Below are 16,991 nucleotides of genomic sequence, written 5' to 3' on the forward strand. Positions count from 1 at the left end.
TGGAATGATTAATTATCTGAAATTGTTGAAGTCAACATTAAGTCTGGAAGGCTGTAATGTGCTGTTCCTTAAGCTTAAATTGAGCTTCTTTTGGAACAGTGTTGGAGGACAAAGACAGAGGTCAAATTGAGAGGGTGATGGAGAACCAATCTGAAAGACAACTGGAAGCTTTCTGACTAAATAGAGATATTGTGCAAAGTAGTTACCCACTTTGCATTTGCTCTCATCACCAAACACAGTAAACTAAATTGGCAGTAGCACAAGTAAATTGCTGCCACGACTTGAAAGCCTGTTTTGGCCCTTAACAGCAGGAAGGGAGGAGGAAAAAAAAGGCAGGTGTTGCTTCTTCTGCAGTCATATGAGAATGTGCGACAAGACAGGAACTGGGCATTGGAAGAAGTGAAAGACTGGACCAGGGCAGAGGGAATGGTCCCTTTGAAAAAGTGATGTTGGAGGGGAGGGAAAGGTGAGACTGGTGCTGGCATCATGTTGACGATATCAGAAATTCTTTGAACGTCCCACAGCACCTTCCCATACAATAGGCAAAGATACCCATTCACCTCTTCCCTTTCCACCACCCAGGACCCACACAATCATTCCAGGGCAAACAGCAATTCACTTGCTCTTCTTCCAATCTAGTATACTGCATTCATTGCTCACAGCATGGCCTTCTTTACATGAAGAAACCAAATGCAGATTGGACGATAGCTTTGTGGACCACCTATGCTCAGTCCACAGTGATGATCCGGAGCTTCCTGTTGCATGCCACTTTAATTCTCAATCCCACTCCCATTCTGATTCGTCTGTCTGTGGCCTCCCCCACTGCCATAGTGAGGCCAAAGGAACATATTATCTTCTATCTGAGAACTTTGCAACCTTCTGGAATGAACACTGAATTTTCCAATTTCAGGTAAACTGCTCTCTCATTATTTTCCATTATCCTATGTTCCTTTTCTCACCTCATTTCTATAAAATGCCTCCCTGTCAGTGCTCATGCTCCTTTATCACCTGTTCTGTCTTAACTAATCTCCATCTCACTCCTCCTTTGCTTTCTGCTTTGAAGAATGACATCCTTCACATCTCCCTGGTAGGTGATGGGTGGAACCAGATTGGGAGGGAATGATGGGCGGATGGAATTATTTGTTCTCCCTATGGTGGGGGTGGGGGTGGCAGGGGGAAATACGAGAGATGAACAAAGGGAGAAGAAAACTAGGTGGCAAGCAAGTGTGTGTGGGAGAACACCCGGGGGTGAGGGTTACCTGAAATTGTGGGTGGAGGAAGGATGTTGGCAAGATTGTTAGGGCAGAGGGTTACAGAGTTTAGTGTCCAAAATATGAGAAGAGGTTGCAGAACTGAGTTGAATGTGTTCAAATCCAGGACTATGGGGTTTGTAAATCATTTGCCTGTTAAAGAAAATTAGCTAAGAGTGTTAAGCTCTGCCATTGTTAGCAAGGAAAGGATTAATGAGTTATCATGCAAGAAAGAAAATCTTAGGTTTAAGTAAAGAATGCAAGAGTCGAGGTTTGTTAAGTAAAGCTGCAAAATATTTCATCACAATTGCACATTGTATTACTGCTACTATTTGCCTATTCAGCTAAAATATTTGCTAAATCAAGGTCCAATGCCAAGATGACCTTTGCCTCTCAAAATGGAGCATGCTTCATGGTGTCACCAGACAGACTGAACTATTGGTTCTGAAAGTAATGTTTTTTTAAAAAAGCTAGAAGCTTAATGCTATAATATCTTTACCACTGGCATATTGGCGACAGTGGTCCTGAAATTTTTGCACGTGGGTACTGCAAGCAAAGAAGTTTAAGATTTAACTCGACAAATGACAGGTTTAACTTCATCGAGTGAGGAACTCTTTGGAGGATTCAGCTCCAGTAACATACAGAGAGCCTGAACTGTACTAAGTTTTAAAGAGGAAGTGGAAATAAAGTTTGATTGTGGGGCAAGGACACAGCATCCCTGAAGAACACATCCTTATGTTTAAATCGCAAGCTTTCTTTCTGTAGTAAAGCCTGAAGTGGATGTGATTGAAATAGGCTTGAGACTTTAAAAATGTTGGCATCTCACCCAACTGCAACCTGTTATTGAGCTAACATTATGCTCAACATTTAAGACAAAAGGAAGCAGGGCCCATTTACAAAACCAGAATAACACATAACGTGAAAATATCAAGTGTACCTTGAGAAGAGTGTTGTAGTGCAACATATGAATCAATAATTCTAAAGTAGCAAAGCTACTGTAATTCTAATACAGACAAAACACAGGGACCATTTCTAGTAGTGACACAATGCCTCGCTGCCTCTTCTCATAAAGTAGCAAGGATGATTGGACTGTTACCCAATGGGTTTAAACTGTGACAGAACATTTTCATGGGATTTCCAAAATGATTAAAAGTTGTATGCAGGACTGAGACATGACTGACAAATCTCTATAAAACAGAGTACTATAAAAGAAAGAATGTCATAGAATCTAGAAAGAGTATGTCCCATTAAGCTCAGAGATGCATTTTATACTAGGTTTAAACTGCAGGGGAACAAAAAGACAATTCAAACAGCTATTTTGGAGATATTCATTAACCTGTCACAACTACGAGCTGTGATTTGCTCAAATTTCACCAACTCTCCCCCCCCCCAACCAGTCTTTACATATTTTTCTTTCCAAGCATATTTTTTCATCTTGCGAACTGTGCCTCCATTAAAATTCTGAAGCTGATGGGCAGAGTTTAACGAAAATGGCACAACATAGTGGTTCTGTGAGAATCACAGATTTATCTATCGAAATGAATCCTGCAGAGTACTAAATGTCACTACTGTCTTGTAGTTCTTAAATTGGTTGCAGGGATCAGCCAATGGTAGGATCAAAGTCCACTTTAATAAAAACTACCAGCTATGCTAGCAGAATTTATCCAAGCATATTTAAGAAAAATTCTCAAAACTGACTGAAAAATTATCAAGTACAGATTGCAAAGCTTTATTTTCCGGAATTAAGGTCTATGGCTCACAGAACAAATTGTGCTTTTCCTAATTTATACCTGCAAAAACTTCAAATGAACTAATTCATCACTTGTCCCTACTATGTGAATCGTGCTACTCAACATATGCTCCATACGATTATTTCTTTTTAAGCTGAAGTGCTAACAAAGAACATAAATTCAACTGGACCTCTCTTATCCCCTCACCTCCCACAAGGTGTCATTTTCCATCATTTCTGATGTAACCCCTAAATCTGTGTATTGGAGGTTTGCGTTCCTAGAAAACAGCCCGTATCATAACTCAATGTAACGCGAAACCACATCATCTGCACGTGTCAAGAAACGATTTGAAAAAAAATTGTATTTACTTTTATCCCTCCCCCCAACAAATTCCGAGAGAGTGAATTTTATTCCATATCTTAAATTTCTTGGTCGTGATTTGTGAATTCTGTAAGGGTAAATTTCCATTGCAGGTAATGCAGTGGTTGTCTGTATATAACTCCATATAATTTAAGTGCATGAAGAAAACTGCCCAAATCTATTCTCTCCATTTACCAGTATAGATGGATTTCTGCTGGATTTGCTCCAACTGCCACAGCACGTACAATACCACCAAATTGCTGTTTTTACACGAGGTACATTCTGCCAACTCAATTAAAGGTATCTGTGATAGAATAACGAAAATTACTTTTGATTTCCTGATCTGGTGGAGCATCAAGCATTTAAAGATCACCTTTGCAGTGTTATTTCAGATAATAATTAGCTGTATAGCTTAAAACTAATTTTAATTCGGGATGGAGAGTTGATTAATTATTGTATTTAAAACCGAATAGAATTCTAAATTTCACATTGTCTTTTACAGAACAGAATATGCATTACAACAATAGACTCATAGTTCAGAGAGTACCAAAACAAAATCAAAGGCTTGGCTGCCAATCAAACTCCCTGCTCTTCCCAAGTGAGTTTCACTGACTTTCTACTAGGCCATTAGATTAAGTACTGAGGAACACCAAGAGTCTTTTATTAAGAGCAGAAAATCTAAAAACAAAACAGTCCTGCAAAGGAACACCTTGTCTAGATTATGTGTTGATCAACTGAAGCAATGATTGCAGAGGACTTCCTGGTAAAACAAACAAGAAGGGCGTGAATTGCCTGTTGTGGAACTGGCACAATACAGCCATTTATATCCTCTTTGACACAGCTAACTGTTGTGGCATTATTAACATGTCCTGCAAAATAAAAACACATTGAAAAGAAGAAATTCATTGTAAAGGACTCATCCAGGAATTTTGGTACTAAAACTTTAGTGACAATTTTTTAAAAATTTTAAACAAAAATTGCAGCACTGCAGCAGCCTAATGGATTGGCTAAGGAACATTAGAACGTAGAACACTACAGTGCAATACAGCCCCTTCAGCCCACGATGTGCCAACCTTTTAACCTACTCTAAGATCAATCTAACCCTTCCCTCCCACATACCCCTCCATTTTTCTATCATCCGTGTGCCTATCCAAGAGTCTCTTAGATGTCCCTAATGTATCTGCCTCTACCAGCACCCCAGGCAGCACGTTCCACACACCCACCACTCTGTGTAAAAAAAACTCACCTCTGATAATCCCCTTGAACTTTCCTCCAATCACCTTAAAATTATGGCCCCTCACGTTAGCCATTTCCACCCTGGGAAATCGTCTCTGGCTGTCCACTCGATCTATGCTTCTTTTCATCTTGTACACCTCTATTAGGTCACCTCTCATCCTCCTTCACTCCAAACAGCAAAGCCCTAGCTTGTTCAATCTATCCTTATAAAGCATGCTCTCTAATCCAGGTAGTATCCTGGAAATCTCCTCTGCACACTTTCTAAAGCTTCCACATCCTTCCTACAGTGAGACAACCACAACTGAACACAATATTCTAAGTGTGGTCTAACCATGGTTTTATAGAGCTGCAACATTACCTCGTGGCTCTTGAACTCAATCCCCTGACTAATGAAGGCCAACACGCCATACACCTTCTTAACAACCCTGTCAATTGAGTGGCAACTTTGAGGGACATATGGACTTGGACACCAAGATCCCTCTGTTCCTCCACATTGCTAAGAACATTATTAAAACTATGACCAGTCAACTTAGAATCACAGAATCATAGCACAGAAATGGACGCTTCTGGCCCACCTCGTCCATGCCGACTGTGATGCCTACCTATAATAATCTCCTTTGTTTGCACAAGGCCAATATCCCTCTATTTATTTCCCATTCAAGTAGCTGTCCAAATGCCTTTTAAACATTGTGATAGAATTTGCCTCTACCTCTATTGGCAGCTTGTTGCAAATATTCTACACCCTGTGGGGAGAAACTTACCCCTCAGATCTCCTTTAAAATTCTCTCCTCTCATCTTAAACCTGTGCCCTCTAGTTCTAGATTCCCCTGCCTTATGAAAAAGATTCTGACTATCTATGCCTTTAGGTTTCCTATAATCCAGTAAGAAACCCAGCCTATCCAATCTCTCCTTATAATACAACCTTCCTGGTTATGTACTGAGCAAAAATCTTCCTGGAAGCATGTTAATAAGCTGATTCATGTAACAAGTATTTAACACAAAAATTGGTTTCACGCAAATCAAGCATTTCAAATATTGATTGTGCAAGATGCAAGCCTACATTGTTGTTCTCTCTTCAGTTTAAAAAAAATCCTGATTTGTCAAAACAATTGATAAAGCAATCAAAGGTAAAATACAAATACCATAAAGAAAATTCAACCCAACTTCTCATACCAGAAACTTCTATTAATAACAGCAAATCCATCTGAATGCAATCAATGTTGCCTTGTTTTCAGATGAGTTTTAGTTAATTTGCACACTAAGAGCGCTTAGCATAATCATCTTAAATCCATTATGAATGCTTACCGAAAATGGAAATTCCTGTTATTATGCTTGGAAATGTTGACTCTATTTACATGTTTGTCTAACAGCTACTTGAATAGACTTTCTCCCGCCTACTTCCCGCAATGGTACCATTCCATTCTTCCCATTTGCACCTGATCTGTGTTCCAAACCAATGATTCTGACATGCCTTTCTCCTCAACTGTAGATTCCTATCTGCCCCTATTGAAAGGGACTTCAATTCTGTTTATTTATATATCACCACACAAGGCATATATTCTCTGCCCTTTGCTTCTATCCTGACCAATAACTCCAATGCTTTCCATGCTACCTTCTCGTGCATCTGCAGGAGATGCAACACCTTAATCCCTCTAAGCATGGATAACCTGCCAAAGGAAAGGAATCCAGATAAATTACTATTCTAGGTTAGAACATAAAACAGTACAGCATAGGAACAGGCCCTTCAGCCCATGATGTCTATGCTGACCATGATGCCAATTTGAAGGCCCTCCCTACCGTTGAGGCAAACAACTAGCATACTGTATGCACTACTCATAATGTGGTCTCCTCTTCACTGGGGGTGGTGGGGAAACCAAAACATTAACTGAATAGCTGTTCTGCAGACACCTTGATTCAGTCCAAGACCCTGAGCTCCCAGTTGGCTGTCACTCCCTCTTGGACCTCCGTCCTCTGCCTCCTTTACTGTTTCTCCTTGCCCAAGGCATAAAAGCTCATTGTTTGATTGGCTGCAAATTCAGAAATCATTTTCATTTCAAATGACAAGCAGCTTTTCTTCTCTGGAAATTTCAGATCATTTTTCTGCTTTCCCAATTTATATCTCTATCAGATTGACGCTACCTGTGCCATTACCATTCTCTTTCACCTTGTACTATCATCCCTTTTGTCATTTAACTACTTCTGCCTTCCATTCAATTAAAAATCTTCCTTTTTGTTCTTTTGGCCTTTTCTCCCAGCTCATCCACTCTCTCTCTCTTAAAATGGGTTAACTCTTAACTTCTCCCATCTCTGATGCAAGGTCAACAACCTGAAATGTTAACTTCATATTTTCTTATGACATAGGAGACCATTCAGCCCATCAAATATATGCTGGATCTCAGAGCAATCCCATTCTATTACTATTCTCCCACATTCCCATCAATTCTACAACCCACCTACACTAGGGCTAATTTATCATGTCCAATTAACCTACCAACCCACACATCTTTTGGGATGTGGAAAGAAACAGGAGCACCCAGAGGTTTGCAGGGAGAATGTGCAAATTCCACAAAGTTAGCACCAGAGGACAGGAGTGAACTTGGGCCACTATAGCTGCAAGGCAGCAGCTCTACTAGCTGCGTCACTGTGCTGCCCAGAACAGAAACGCTGCTTCTTACCTAACCTTGTGCCTGACCCACCAAGTATTTTCAGAATTCACATTTTTAAGATTTAACTGACAGAATGATCCTTAAGCTCACCACAAAGGAATGAATAAAATTGCACAAGAGTGTTATTAGACCACTCCATTTTAGCAGCTCAATCTCACAAAATTAAAAGCTCGACCTCCACCCTTCTCCACTTCACCTGACCACAGTAACATCTTTGGAAGAGGCAAAAAAAAAGGTCAATTCAGGAATAAAAACACTTGCATTTTTTTTCCTAACCCCTTACTGAGATTAAGCAAACTGTGGAAGATTACAGAAAATCAAAACACAAAAGAATAAACTAATTACCTACTCTTTACACCCTCTCTTCTTAAGAAACAGGTTATTTTTAGATTATAGCTGAAAGTCATTGTGCCTTCTCATTTCATCTGTGAATAAATATTTACACCAATTGGGGTCAACAGTTTAAAAGAAGCACACCATTCAATAGTATCAGGACTGATCTTCTACCTCAATTCCATGTTTTATCATATATTCTTTACTGCCCAAAAATCTATCAAGTTCAGTTCTAAATTTACCACTGACTGAATGGCCACAGACATTCAAGGCAGAGGAGCCTGAAGAATGACAACCCTCAATGAAAAAAATCTCTACAATTCAGTCTTAAACAGCTATCCTAAACATCCTGAAACTATGGCTTTTCAATTGAATATTATACTTAACTTCCCTAGTTAATCACTGGTGAATGGCTCTTCCCATGGACTTTATTGCTCAATAGAAATTTACCTCTGACTTATTCTCATTGTTGGTCTTGTATATTATAGGTCAATCCAAAAAATAAATAATAGCAATTCCTTTGTATGATACTGAATGACAATGAAAATCCAGTTGGCAACATATTACAAGGAGAAGGCTACTTAAAGGAGAATTCGCCAAGTTCCATTTTTATAAAAGGAAGCTCATCTAAATGCCTATTTCATCAAATGCAGCTTGCAAGTGGATCAAATTTCAGTCTAGCTTAGCCAAAACAAAAAATGGACATACTCACATATACTTCTGTGTTCATCGACTTACTAGTATATTATTTCCATTGGGAAACCCAGAAGCAAGTTTAACACCATTACTTCAAATTTCCTCAATAATGTGTTTGATAAAGATTCTTAAAGGTGTTGACAAGTATACTCCCAAGCATTACAGATGAAAGGCTCCAATGCTGAATGAGGAGACGGACATTGTAGCATGAAAATTGGCAATTGGAGAAATGACAACCAGAGTGCATGTAAAGTATCAGTGTAATTTTTGAACATTAAAAAAAAGTGTAGATTGTCATAAACCAATACCAATGTTCAAATATTCAGAAACAGAAATTTTCAGAAACGGGAAATAGAGGCAGAAATTGGGGTTATATTAAAGCTAATCAGGTAAAGCAATAGTACGTTAATTTTTCCTGAAGATGAACACTCTGATCGTCCCTGACCTTACTATTTTCTTAGTGTTATGCCACATATTTCTACATGAAAACAACAGATATGCAACTCAATACTCCCAGTGCATTTGAAAATGCAAAGCTCTCACGTGGAGGAAGGATGGTAACACCTGGTACAGGCGACCCCCGCCTTACAGAGGGGCTGCATTCCTAGAAAACTTCTGTATCTCAATTTTCTGTAATGTACACCCCTTTCTGCCCCATCGATTCCTATGTTATAAGCAGAGATGCATTCCTGAGGGATGGTTTTCTTTCACATTAAGGCAGTTTATCAGCAATGACCATATTTAACAGCTGAGGGGAGGGCAGGGGACAAGGCTCAATCGAAAGAAAAAACAAATTTTGTCCACTTTTATTTTTAGTCACTCAATCTTGTGGGACAACGAGATTTGATATGATGTCACCGTGTCAATTGGGTTGGCAGTCACTGCCAAGTCCATCCTTTTCCATGCTCTCTCCAGTCAGAGGTGTGGATTAGGTTACTATTTGGTGAATGTCTCTTTAAGACATTGTGTGTGTGTGAGAGAGAGAGATACAGCCTGCTGGTCTCTGTATCGATGGATGAAAAACAATAACTGTGTCTGTCACTACAATCCACGTATGGATTTTTGGAATAATCCGGTGGAGTCCAGTTTGTCGTTAACCTGTGGTGGGAAACAGGTATTTGTGTGGACAACCACACCTCGAATGCCTTTCGGGGTGGCAGATACTTCGGAACAAAGCAGTGGAGGTCACCAGTGACTGAGGTGTCGTATGGGTTCCATTGTGGAACATTTGAATTTCGTAATGTCTCTATTCTCTCTCTACATTTTCTCTTCAGTCAATGGTGGTTTTGCAAAAGCCTTTGCTCACGCTTCAGCTTATGGCTTGCTGAACTGAACTTTGAGAACTATTCCCGGACTTGGAGTTTGGGAATTTGCCACACACACACTTTGAGTTTAGTTTTGGGGGTTAATGTTTAATATCTAACATTTTTATTTTTAACATTCTAACATTTTTACTTTTTTTTCTTATTATCATAACTAGTTATTAATAAAATAGTTTCTAACACTTATACATGGCTCGGTGTGTTTCTTTTGTTGCTGGTACATAACAGAGGACAGATGCCTGAGTGCAGCGCTGCTGTGCTCTTCATCTGTGAGGCATCTGCCCAGGCGCACAGCACAATGGATTAGTAAAGGGTTTAGGAAGTGGGGGATATCAGGGATTCGAAGATCAGGGATCATGGAAGAAAGATGGTGTAGGAGTTCAGGTGGGTAATGGGTTAAAGCACAGTGACTCAGTGGAAGTGGAGTAAAATCTGAGGGACCACTTTAAGGAGCTGGCCATGGCTACTGCAGCTCCCCACAATGCAGTTTGTCAGAGAAAATGCCTCGAAGATGATCAGCACAACAGTGCTATGCTCTGAGATATCTGTCCACATGTCCTTGGAATGGAGAGGCAAAGGAGGGAGAACACAAAATGTGAGAGGTTCTTCAAATGACAAAGAGCTCTGAAACATTGGATTTCCTCTGTCCCATCTTTGGCGGCCATGCCTTCAGTTGCCCAGAACACAACTTTTTGAATTCCCTCCTTTTACATCTTGTACATTAAAATAATGCAATGCATGTCATCCTAATTTCATACATGGTGACAGTGGCTATAAACATAAATAAATCTTTAACTGAAAGTTAACCACAGAGCACACATTTACATGGATTTCAACAGTGTAACCTTTAATTACTGAAATTCAGTACCGAGAGCTTCTCCTGCCTTTATGACTAAAGGGTAATACTTCACTAATAACACATCCAAATTATTGATAAAAGCTTTTGTTCAGGAGTCAAACTTTACTTTTGGAAAGTGCGAGGAGGAATCTACCAAGTAAGGGAAGAACAACAGCGCTTAATTACATCACAGCAAAGCAGAGGTGGGATAGCAGAAAAGGATGAATTACAAAAGGAAAACCCTACATAATGTGCATCATACTGCAAAAATAATTCATTGCAATAAATAAAAATAGCATATAAATTCACATGTTAAAAAGCAATGCAACACAAAAGGGTTTGCTTCCTCCCATGATAAGATTCTACTGGTCAGTATGCAAAAATATTAAACTGGAGTAGAGAACATTAAAATAACACACAAAATGCCAGACAGACTTAATGAGTCAGGCAGCATCTGTGGAGAGAAAAGGCCACTCGACGTTTCGGGTCGAATCCCTTCATCTGGACTTCATCTTATCCCTTCGGCCCTAGAGAACATTAAAACCAGCTAACAAGAGACCTGCCAATAAATGGATACTTCTTGTGATTTTACAGTGAGTGTGTTAAGACTGGGCAATTGATCTTCAACATCAATAAACAGGAGATATTTACACTATTACAAGCAATTATTAAAAGAAGTTCCAATCATCAAAAGATAAAGGTACAAAACTATGCCTTGCAATATAACTGCATTGTCGCTCTCTAGTGAATAAACACAAAAAAGTGCAATTAATTGATAACCTACATTTTAAAAGGGTGTGATTAATTATTAAACACCAGAACTTTACCTGTCAAGCTAATCACATCATTGTACCTACTTAGTGTTACATATTTCTGACAAATTAAACCTTTATATACACCAACATGAAATTTGGCCAGCACAAATGTTGTTTTGTGCAGAATGTTCCTTGAATTAGTCACCCCTGATCCATGGAAAGCATCAATTTTGCTTTCCATGTATCAAGAGATAGCTCATTTCAAAAGACATTTGGATAAGTACATGGATAGGAGGGGTTTAGAGGGATATGGGCCAAACATGAGCAAATGGGACTAATTTAGCACCGTGGTCACTAATTTGGCACCACGGTCAGCTTGGATAAATTGGGCCAAAGGCCTATTTCCATGCTGTATTACTCTATGATTCCAAAAGCTCCTGCTTCACAATTCTGAAATTTGCAAAACTTCAAAATGGTAACCAAAGACAACTCTATCTAAAAACTTAGAACACACCACAAAGGGTAACTAACTTGGCAGGTACAACAGAACAGAAACAATATCATCATTACACAATGCCTTCCTAATGAAATAATTCAGGTAATGAAAACAGGAATGATATAGGATGCGATTTGGTCAATTTTATTAAGCAAATCCAATTAAAACTTAGAGAGATAATCATAAAGAACTGATGATAATCATGAAGATAACTGAATGAAATACAGAAAACATTAAAATAAGAACCTCTGTATTTATACATAAAAGAAATAAAGAGCTTTGGATGAAATTTCACTTGTAATAGGTAAAGAACACTAATAACTATATGACTGAAATGGGCCTCCAGATGAATAGAACGAAAAGCAATAATTTTAAAATGCAAGCATTTCTGAGAGGAGTGAGAGTTATGGCCCTACATGGAGGAGAACATTATAACAAATGATCCCAAAGTATAATTCAGTGAAATGTTTGCAATATCATAAAACACAAGAAAACTTGAGCTTTATAATACCAGGAGAGGATTTAGAGACCAGATTACGGTCTGCAGATGCCAGCCCCTGGACATTCTCTTTAATGATAGAGCAAGTCAGCACTTCCTCAAATCCAAAAAAAATCAGTGGAATTTAAACCTACATGTGTCCCTTATTAGTGTTGTGCTGTGGGGTAGAGGAAGTGTTCAAGCTTGGGATGCAAAACATAAATCACGGTGGGGCATGTGATTGTTTAATACCATATTTGTACTTTTAATGGCGATGTACAAAGGGGCCAATAGCTGAAGTAATCATAGGATATGAATGCTTGTCCCATCACCTACCAAGTTCTATAATCAACCTTCCAAATGACAAATTATTAGAACTACAATCATGCCATTACACCATTTTATTTTTCCTGAACTGTCAACACTTCAGTAAAATATTCCAGGTTGTTAATCCACTCCAGTGAAGTGTCACTAACCCATTTCAGTTGCAACCCACTGCCAAATTTTTCTATCTATAAACTTCAAGTGAATACTATATATTTTTCCCAAACATTGCTGGTAATGTCTTTTTTTTTTGGAGAATGGTCTTCAATTTTCAAACACTGATGGTAAAAGCTGGTGAAGCAATGCTGGTCCAACTACCATATTTTACCATCTGACAATAATATGATTTGCAATGTATACATTTAATTTCATCACCTTTTAGTTATTTATACCATTATCTTTAACAGATCATTCACATTAGGCACCTTGGATCTTCTCCAAGTTGTCATTTGGAATCTTAAGTTGTCATTGAGCATACAACTATCAAGTATGGGTATACTTGTCCCAACTTCTTCCTTAATCTTTAAGCTCCCTTGCTTCTCAGTATGTATCGTTTGTAAACCAATTTGCTGCCAGATGTGAAAACTATAAACTGCACATCATGAACTAATTTCAACTCACCCACAGAATTTACCATTAGAAAACTTTTATACAACCAAGTTATCATATAAAAAGACTCAAACATCAACATTTCTGCAATATTTTAATTGTTGAAGTAAAACTGAGTCAAAAAATAATTGACAAGCCATCACCAAAAGCCATACGTTCAACACACTTATTATATCTAATCCAATCAACTGCTATAATGAATTTTGCCCATCTTCTCAATTTAAAATCAGACATTTTGCTCTCTGCAGAATGAGGCTCTCTTCATATCTAGAACAAAATCCTGAATGGTTTACTGAAAGAGGTGTACAGTGCACATGCTTTCAGCTGCATTTTTTCAGAATGTGCAAATGCATTAAGCCACACGTTAACTGATATATTTCCTGGTAAGATTCAATCTCCAAGCCCAACAAATTGCAGTCTTCAGAATCAGAATTATTATCACTGACTTACAAGATATGAAATTTTTTGTTTTGCAGCAGCAATACAGTGCAAAGACAGTTTTTCTTCATGTGTCCTTCTCTGAAGCAGAAGCGTGCTCATTCACAAATGAATTAGGAGCCTTAGGAACTTGCAATAATGTACTCATGCAATAACAAAAACATTACACAGCTTTACAACAGATGCTTTACATTGGGTACAGGAGGGAAAGGATCACCCTTATGGATTTACCATATAATGTACATCTTCCACTTCAAGCTTCTGCTCTCCATGACCTGTTCACATCACAACTGCTCATCTTTTCTGTGACTTCTTTCTTCAATTCCCGCTTCTTAAATTTTGTTAATTTTTCCTTAATTTGATCCCCTTTTGCTAATCACTAGTTTCCTATCAGATCAAGACCATTACCTTTTGATCTCCTCTTCTCACCATACAGGTTCCATTCCCAGCTCTCCTCCATGAGTAAATCAATGTTCTCTCAGTTGCTCTGCTGCCTATCCTGCTCCTCCCAATCCATTCATTCCCAGAACAGCTCATGTCTTTCACCTTCCTCAGGAGGCTAAAGAAATTTGGCATGTCAACCCTCAGTAATTTTTCTCGATCCATCATTGAAAGCATCCTATCTGGAAGCATCATGGCTTGGTATGGCAACTGCTCTACCCATAACCACAAGAAATTAGAGAGTTGTGGACACAGCTCAGCACATCACAGAAACCAGTCTCCCCTCCACGGACTCTGTCTACACTTCTCGCTGCCTCGGTAAAGCAGCCAACACAATCAAAGACCCCACCCACCCCAGACTTTCTCTCTCCTCCCTCCTCCCATCGGGCAGAACATACAAAAGCCTGAAAGCACCAGACTCCTCTCTCTGTAGCTGTTACACTTTATTCTGCATTCTGTATTGATTTACCTTGAACTACCTCAATGCACTGTGTAATGAATTGATCTGTATGAACAGTGTGCAAGACAAGTTTTTCAATGTACCTCGGTACATGTGACAATATATCAATTCCAAACTCCACATCACTTACTTCTTATTCCCATATCTCCCATAACCTCCATTCTGCCCTTCTCCCTAATCCGTACCTGACCTCCTCATTCCCCCACCCCACAAGTGCCTGCTGGATTCTACTCTACCCTGTCCCTCCCCCCACGGCCCCCTCCAGATCCCCTCCTCCTCCCCTCCCCACGGCCTCCTCCAGACCCTCCTCCTCCCCACCCCACAATCCACCCCAGACCCCCCTCCTCTTCCTCACCCCAGGCTCCACCCCCCTCCTCTTCCTCTGCTCACAGTCCCCTCCAGACCTTCCCCCTCCTCCCCCCACGGTCCCCTCCAGACCTTCCCCCTCCTCCCCCGGTCCCCTCCAGACCTTCCCCCTCCTCCCCCCACGGTCCCCTCCAGACCTTCCCCCTCCTCCCCCCACAGTCACCTCCGGACCCCGCTGCCCCCCCCCACGGCCACCTTCAAACCCTCCTCCACTCCCCCCCCCCCACCACGGCCTCCTTCAGATCCTCCTCCACCTCCCCCCCAGCCCCTTCCAGACAGTCCTCCCCCCACAGCCCCCTCCAGACCCTTTTCATCCTCCACCTCCTCCACCCACGGCCCCTTCCAGATCCTTCCCTTAACTCCAACACCCCTGTCCCCAATCCCCCAACCATTTCAAAGCCCCCACTAGATTCGAAATCAGATTATCCCCCTCCCCCGTATCCTCCTCCCCCCATCCCCTGCACGGTCTCCTCGCCCCACCCCCACTCCCCACCCTCAACCCTCGTCCTCCCGCTGTTCCCTCCCAGCCCCAGCTCGCTCCCCACCACCCCCCGCCGCCCCCGAGCCCCTACCCCGTCCCTGGCAGAAAATGGGGTCCGCCAGCGTGTGTCTACTCACCACGGGTCAAACTCGTGGATGATGCTCTCGAAGCGAATAACAGCGAACAGCCTGGAGCTGAAGCCGGCCAACCAGGTCAGGAAGAGGACAGTGAAGGACAGGAGGGACTGCCAGCCGGCTGGGTGAGACACCAGGCTCCTCGCCTCCAACGCAGATCGCTCCGCCATCTTACAACAGCAAACGGAAGAGACGTGGGGTGGGGGGGTGCGATCTATAATGTTTCAATGTATTTCAGGCAATCACCGGGGTGACAGTGGGCAGGGGCCGGGGGTGGAGGGCGCTCCGTGTCTCAGCCCCGCACGAACATCACCCTCGCCGCGGCCGCGCCGAGTCCGGGGCCGTGTGTTCCGCGCCAATCTCCTTCCCTCTCACAGCGTCGGAACAGATCGCCCCCAATCTCGGCGGCGGAACCAACAGGAAAGGAGCAGGACAAGGAAGGAACACATGGGTGACACCCACCGCTGACGGACGAGAGACGCCGATTCGACTTGGTTCCCTTCGCCCACCGCTCGTCGACCGTTGGCCGGCCGTGCCTGGCGACCAATGGGCGAGAGGCTTACTGCGCCGATCCGCCCGAACCGTGGCCTCTCCCGGCAGGTCCAATGGGCGGAGACGTTACGGGAGCAGTGGCGGGGACGGCGTGGTGCCTGGTTATTGGAGCCGGGGTTAGGGGAGGGGAAGGGGTGAGGAGGAGGGCGAGCAATGTGTGTGTCAGTGAGGGGAGGGGAGGGAGCAATGTGTGTCATGTGTATGTCAGTGAGAGGGGGCTTGAGATGAGATGTTGTGTCAGATCATGGAATGGCGCCTTGTGTGGCGGTGTGCTAGTGGGTGACGAGTGTACCAGTAGCTCTTACAGAACTAAATCCTTCAGATAAAATCAGTACTTCAAAGTTCTTGGAAATAGCGGCAAAGTCTAAACGCCTTTAGTTCTAGATAGTTCAAGTTTATTGTCTTAGGTCATACCTATCCAGGGTATAGATGCCATGAAAATTAGCTTTTTTGCAGCAGCAGCAAATAAACATGCATATTTTAAAAAATACACCACAGGTTCTCCCGTACATTTTGTGCCAAATGAGCGCGAAACAAACTGCTGGAGGACCTCAGCGCATTGAGCAGCATCATGGGTGGGGGGCGAGGAATTGTCGATGGTTTTGGGTCAAGACCCTGCATCAGGACTTTTCTTCACATTTCAGCAGTTTGTAGTGTTTTGTGTTCTTCGTTGTACCAAGGAGGTTGGATGGGCTGCCATCAAACTCATCTTTGCCCGTGGTTTTCCAATAAAATCTGAACAAAATTGAGATATTTGTTCATTGCCTGCTCTTATACTTCCAAACCTGGAGGCAGGAACTGTTTTGAGATTTTCTTTGCCTGTGGTGTATATACTGTGTATTACACCCATTCATAATTTTCACAGATTTTGCTCTTTTTGCAATATCTTGTGTAGGCTGCACTTTCCATGAATGGATCTTGCAATATGGACACTGGGTCTTTCGACTGTGCTGGTAATCAACGTGAGGTTACAGATGGTTTTTGCATGTTCATACAGCCCAGACTCCTTGTTGCTGTGGCACTTGC

The 16,991-nt window shown here is 41.6% G+C and overlaps 1 protein-coding gene across 2 annotated transcripts in view; it reads right to left on the reverse strand.

Moving 5' to 3' along the window:
* stt3b (STT3 oligosaccharyltransferase complex catalytic subunit B) overlaps positions 1 to 16,044 on the reverse strand; it is an 89,409-nt gene extending 73,365 nt beyond the window's left edge. The window contains exon 1 of one of the 2 annotated variants that reach the window (XM_052015947.1): positions 15,417 to 16,044. In XM_052015947.1, coding sequence (XP_051871907.1) covers positions 15,417 to 15,583 — 167 coding nt within the window. In that variant the 5' untranslated portion in view covers positions 15,584 to 16,044. The remainder of the gene's footprint in view (positions 1 to 15,416) is intronic. The other variant, XM_052015948.1, reaches the window with a different exon arrangement.
* Between the last annotated feature and the right edge of the window lie 947 nt (positions 16,045 to 16,991).

Source organism: Pristis pectinata, chromosome 5 (genome assembly GCF_009764475.1).
Source record: "Pristis pectinata isolate sPriPec2 chromosome 5, sPriPec2.1.pri, whole genome shotgun sequence".
NCBI lineage: Eukaryota > Metazoa > Chordata > Chondrichthyes > Rhinopristiformes > Pristidae > Pristis > Pristis pectinata.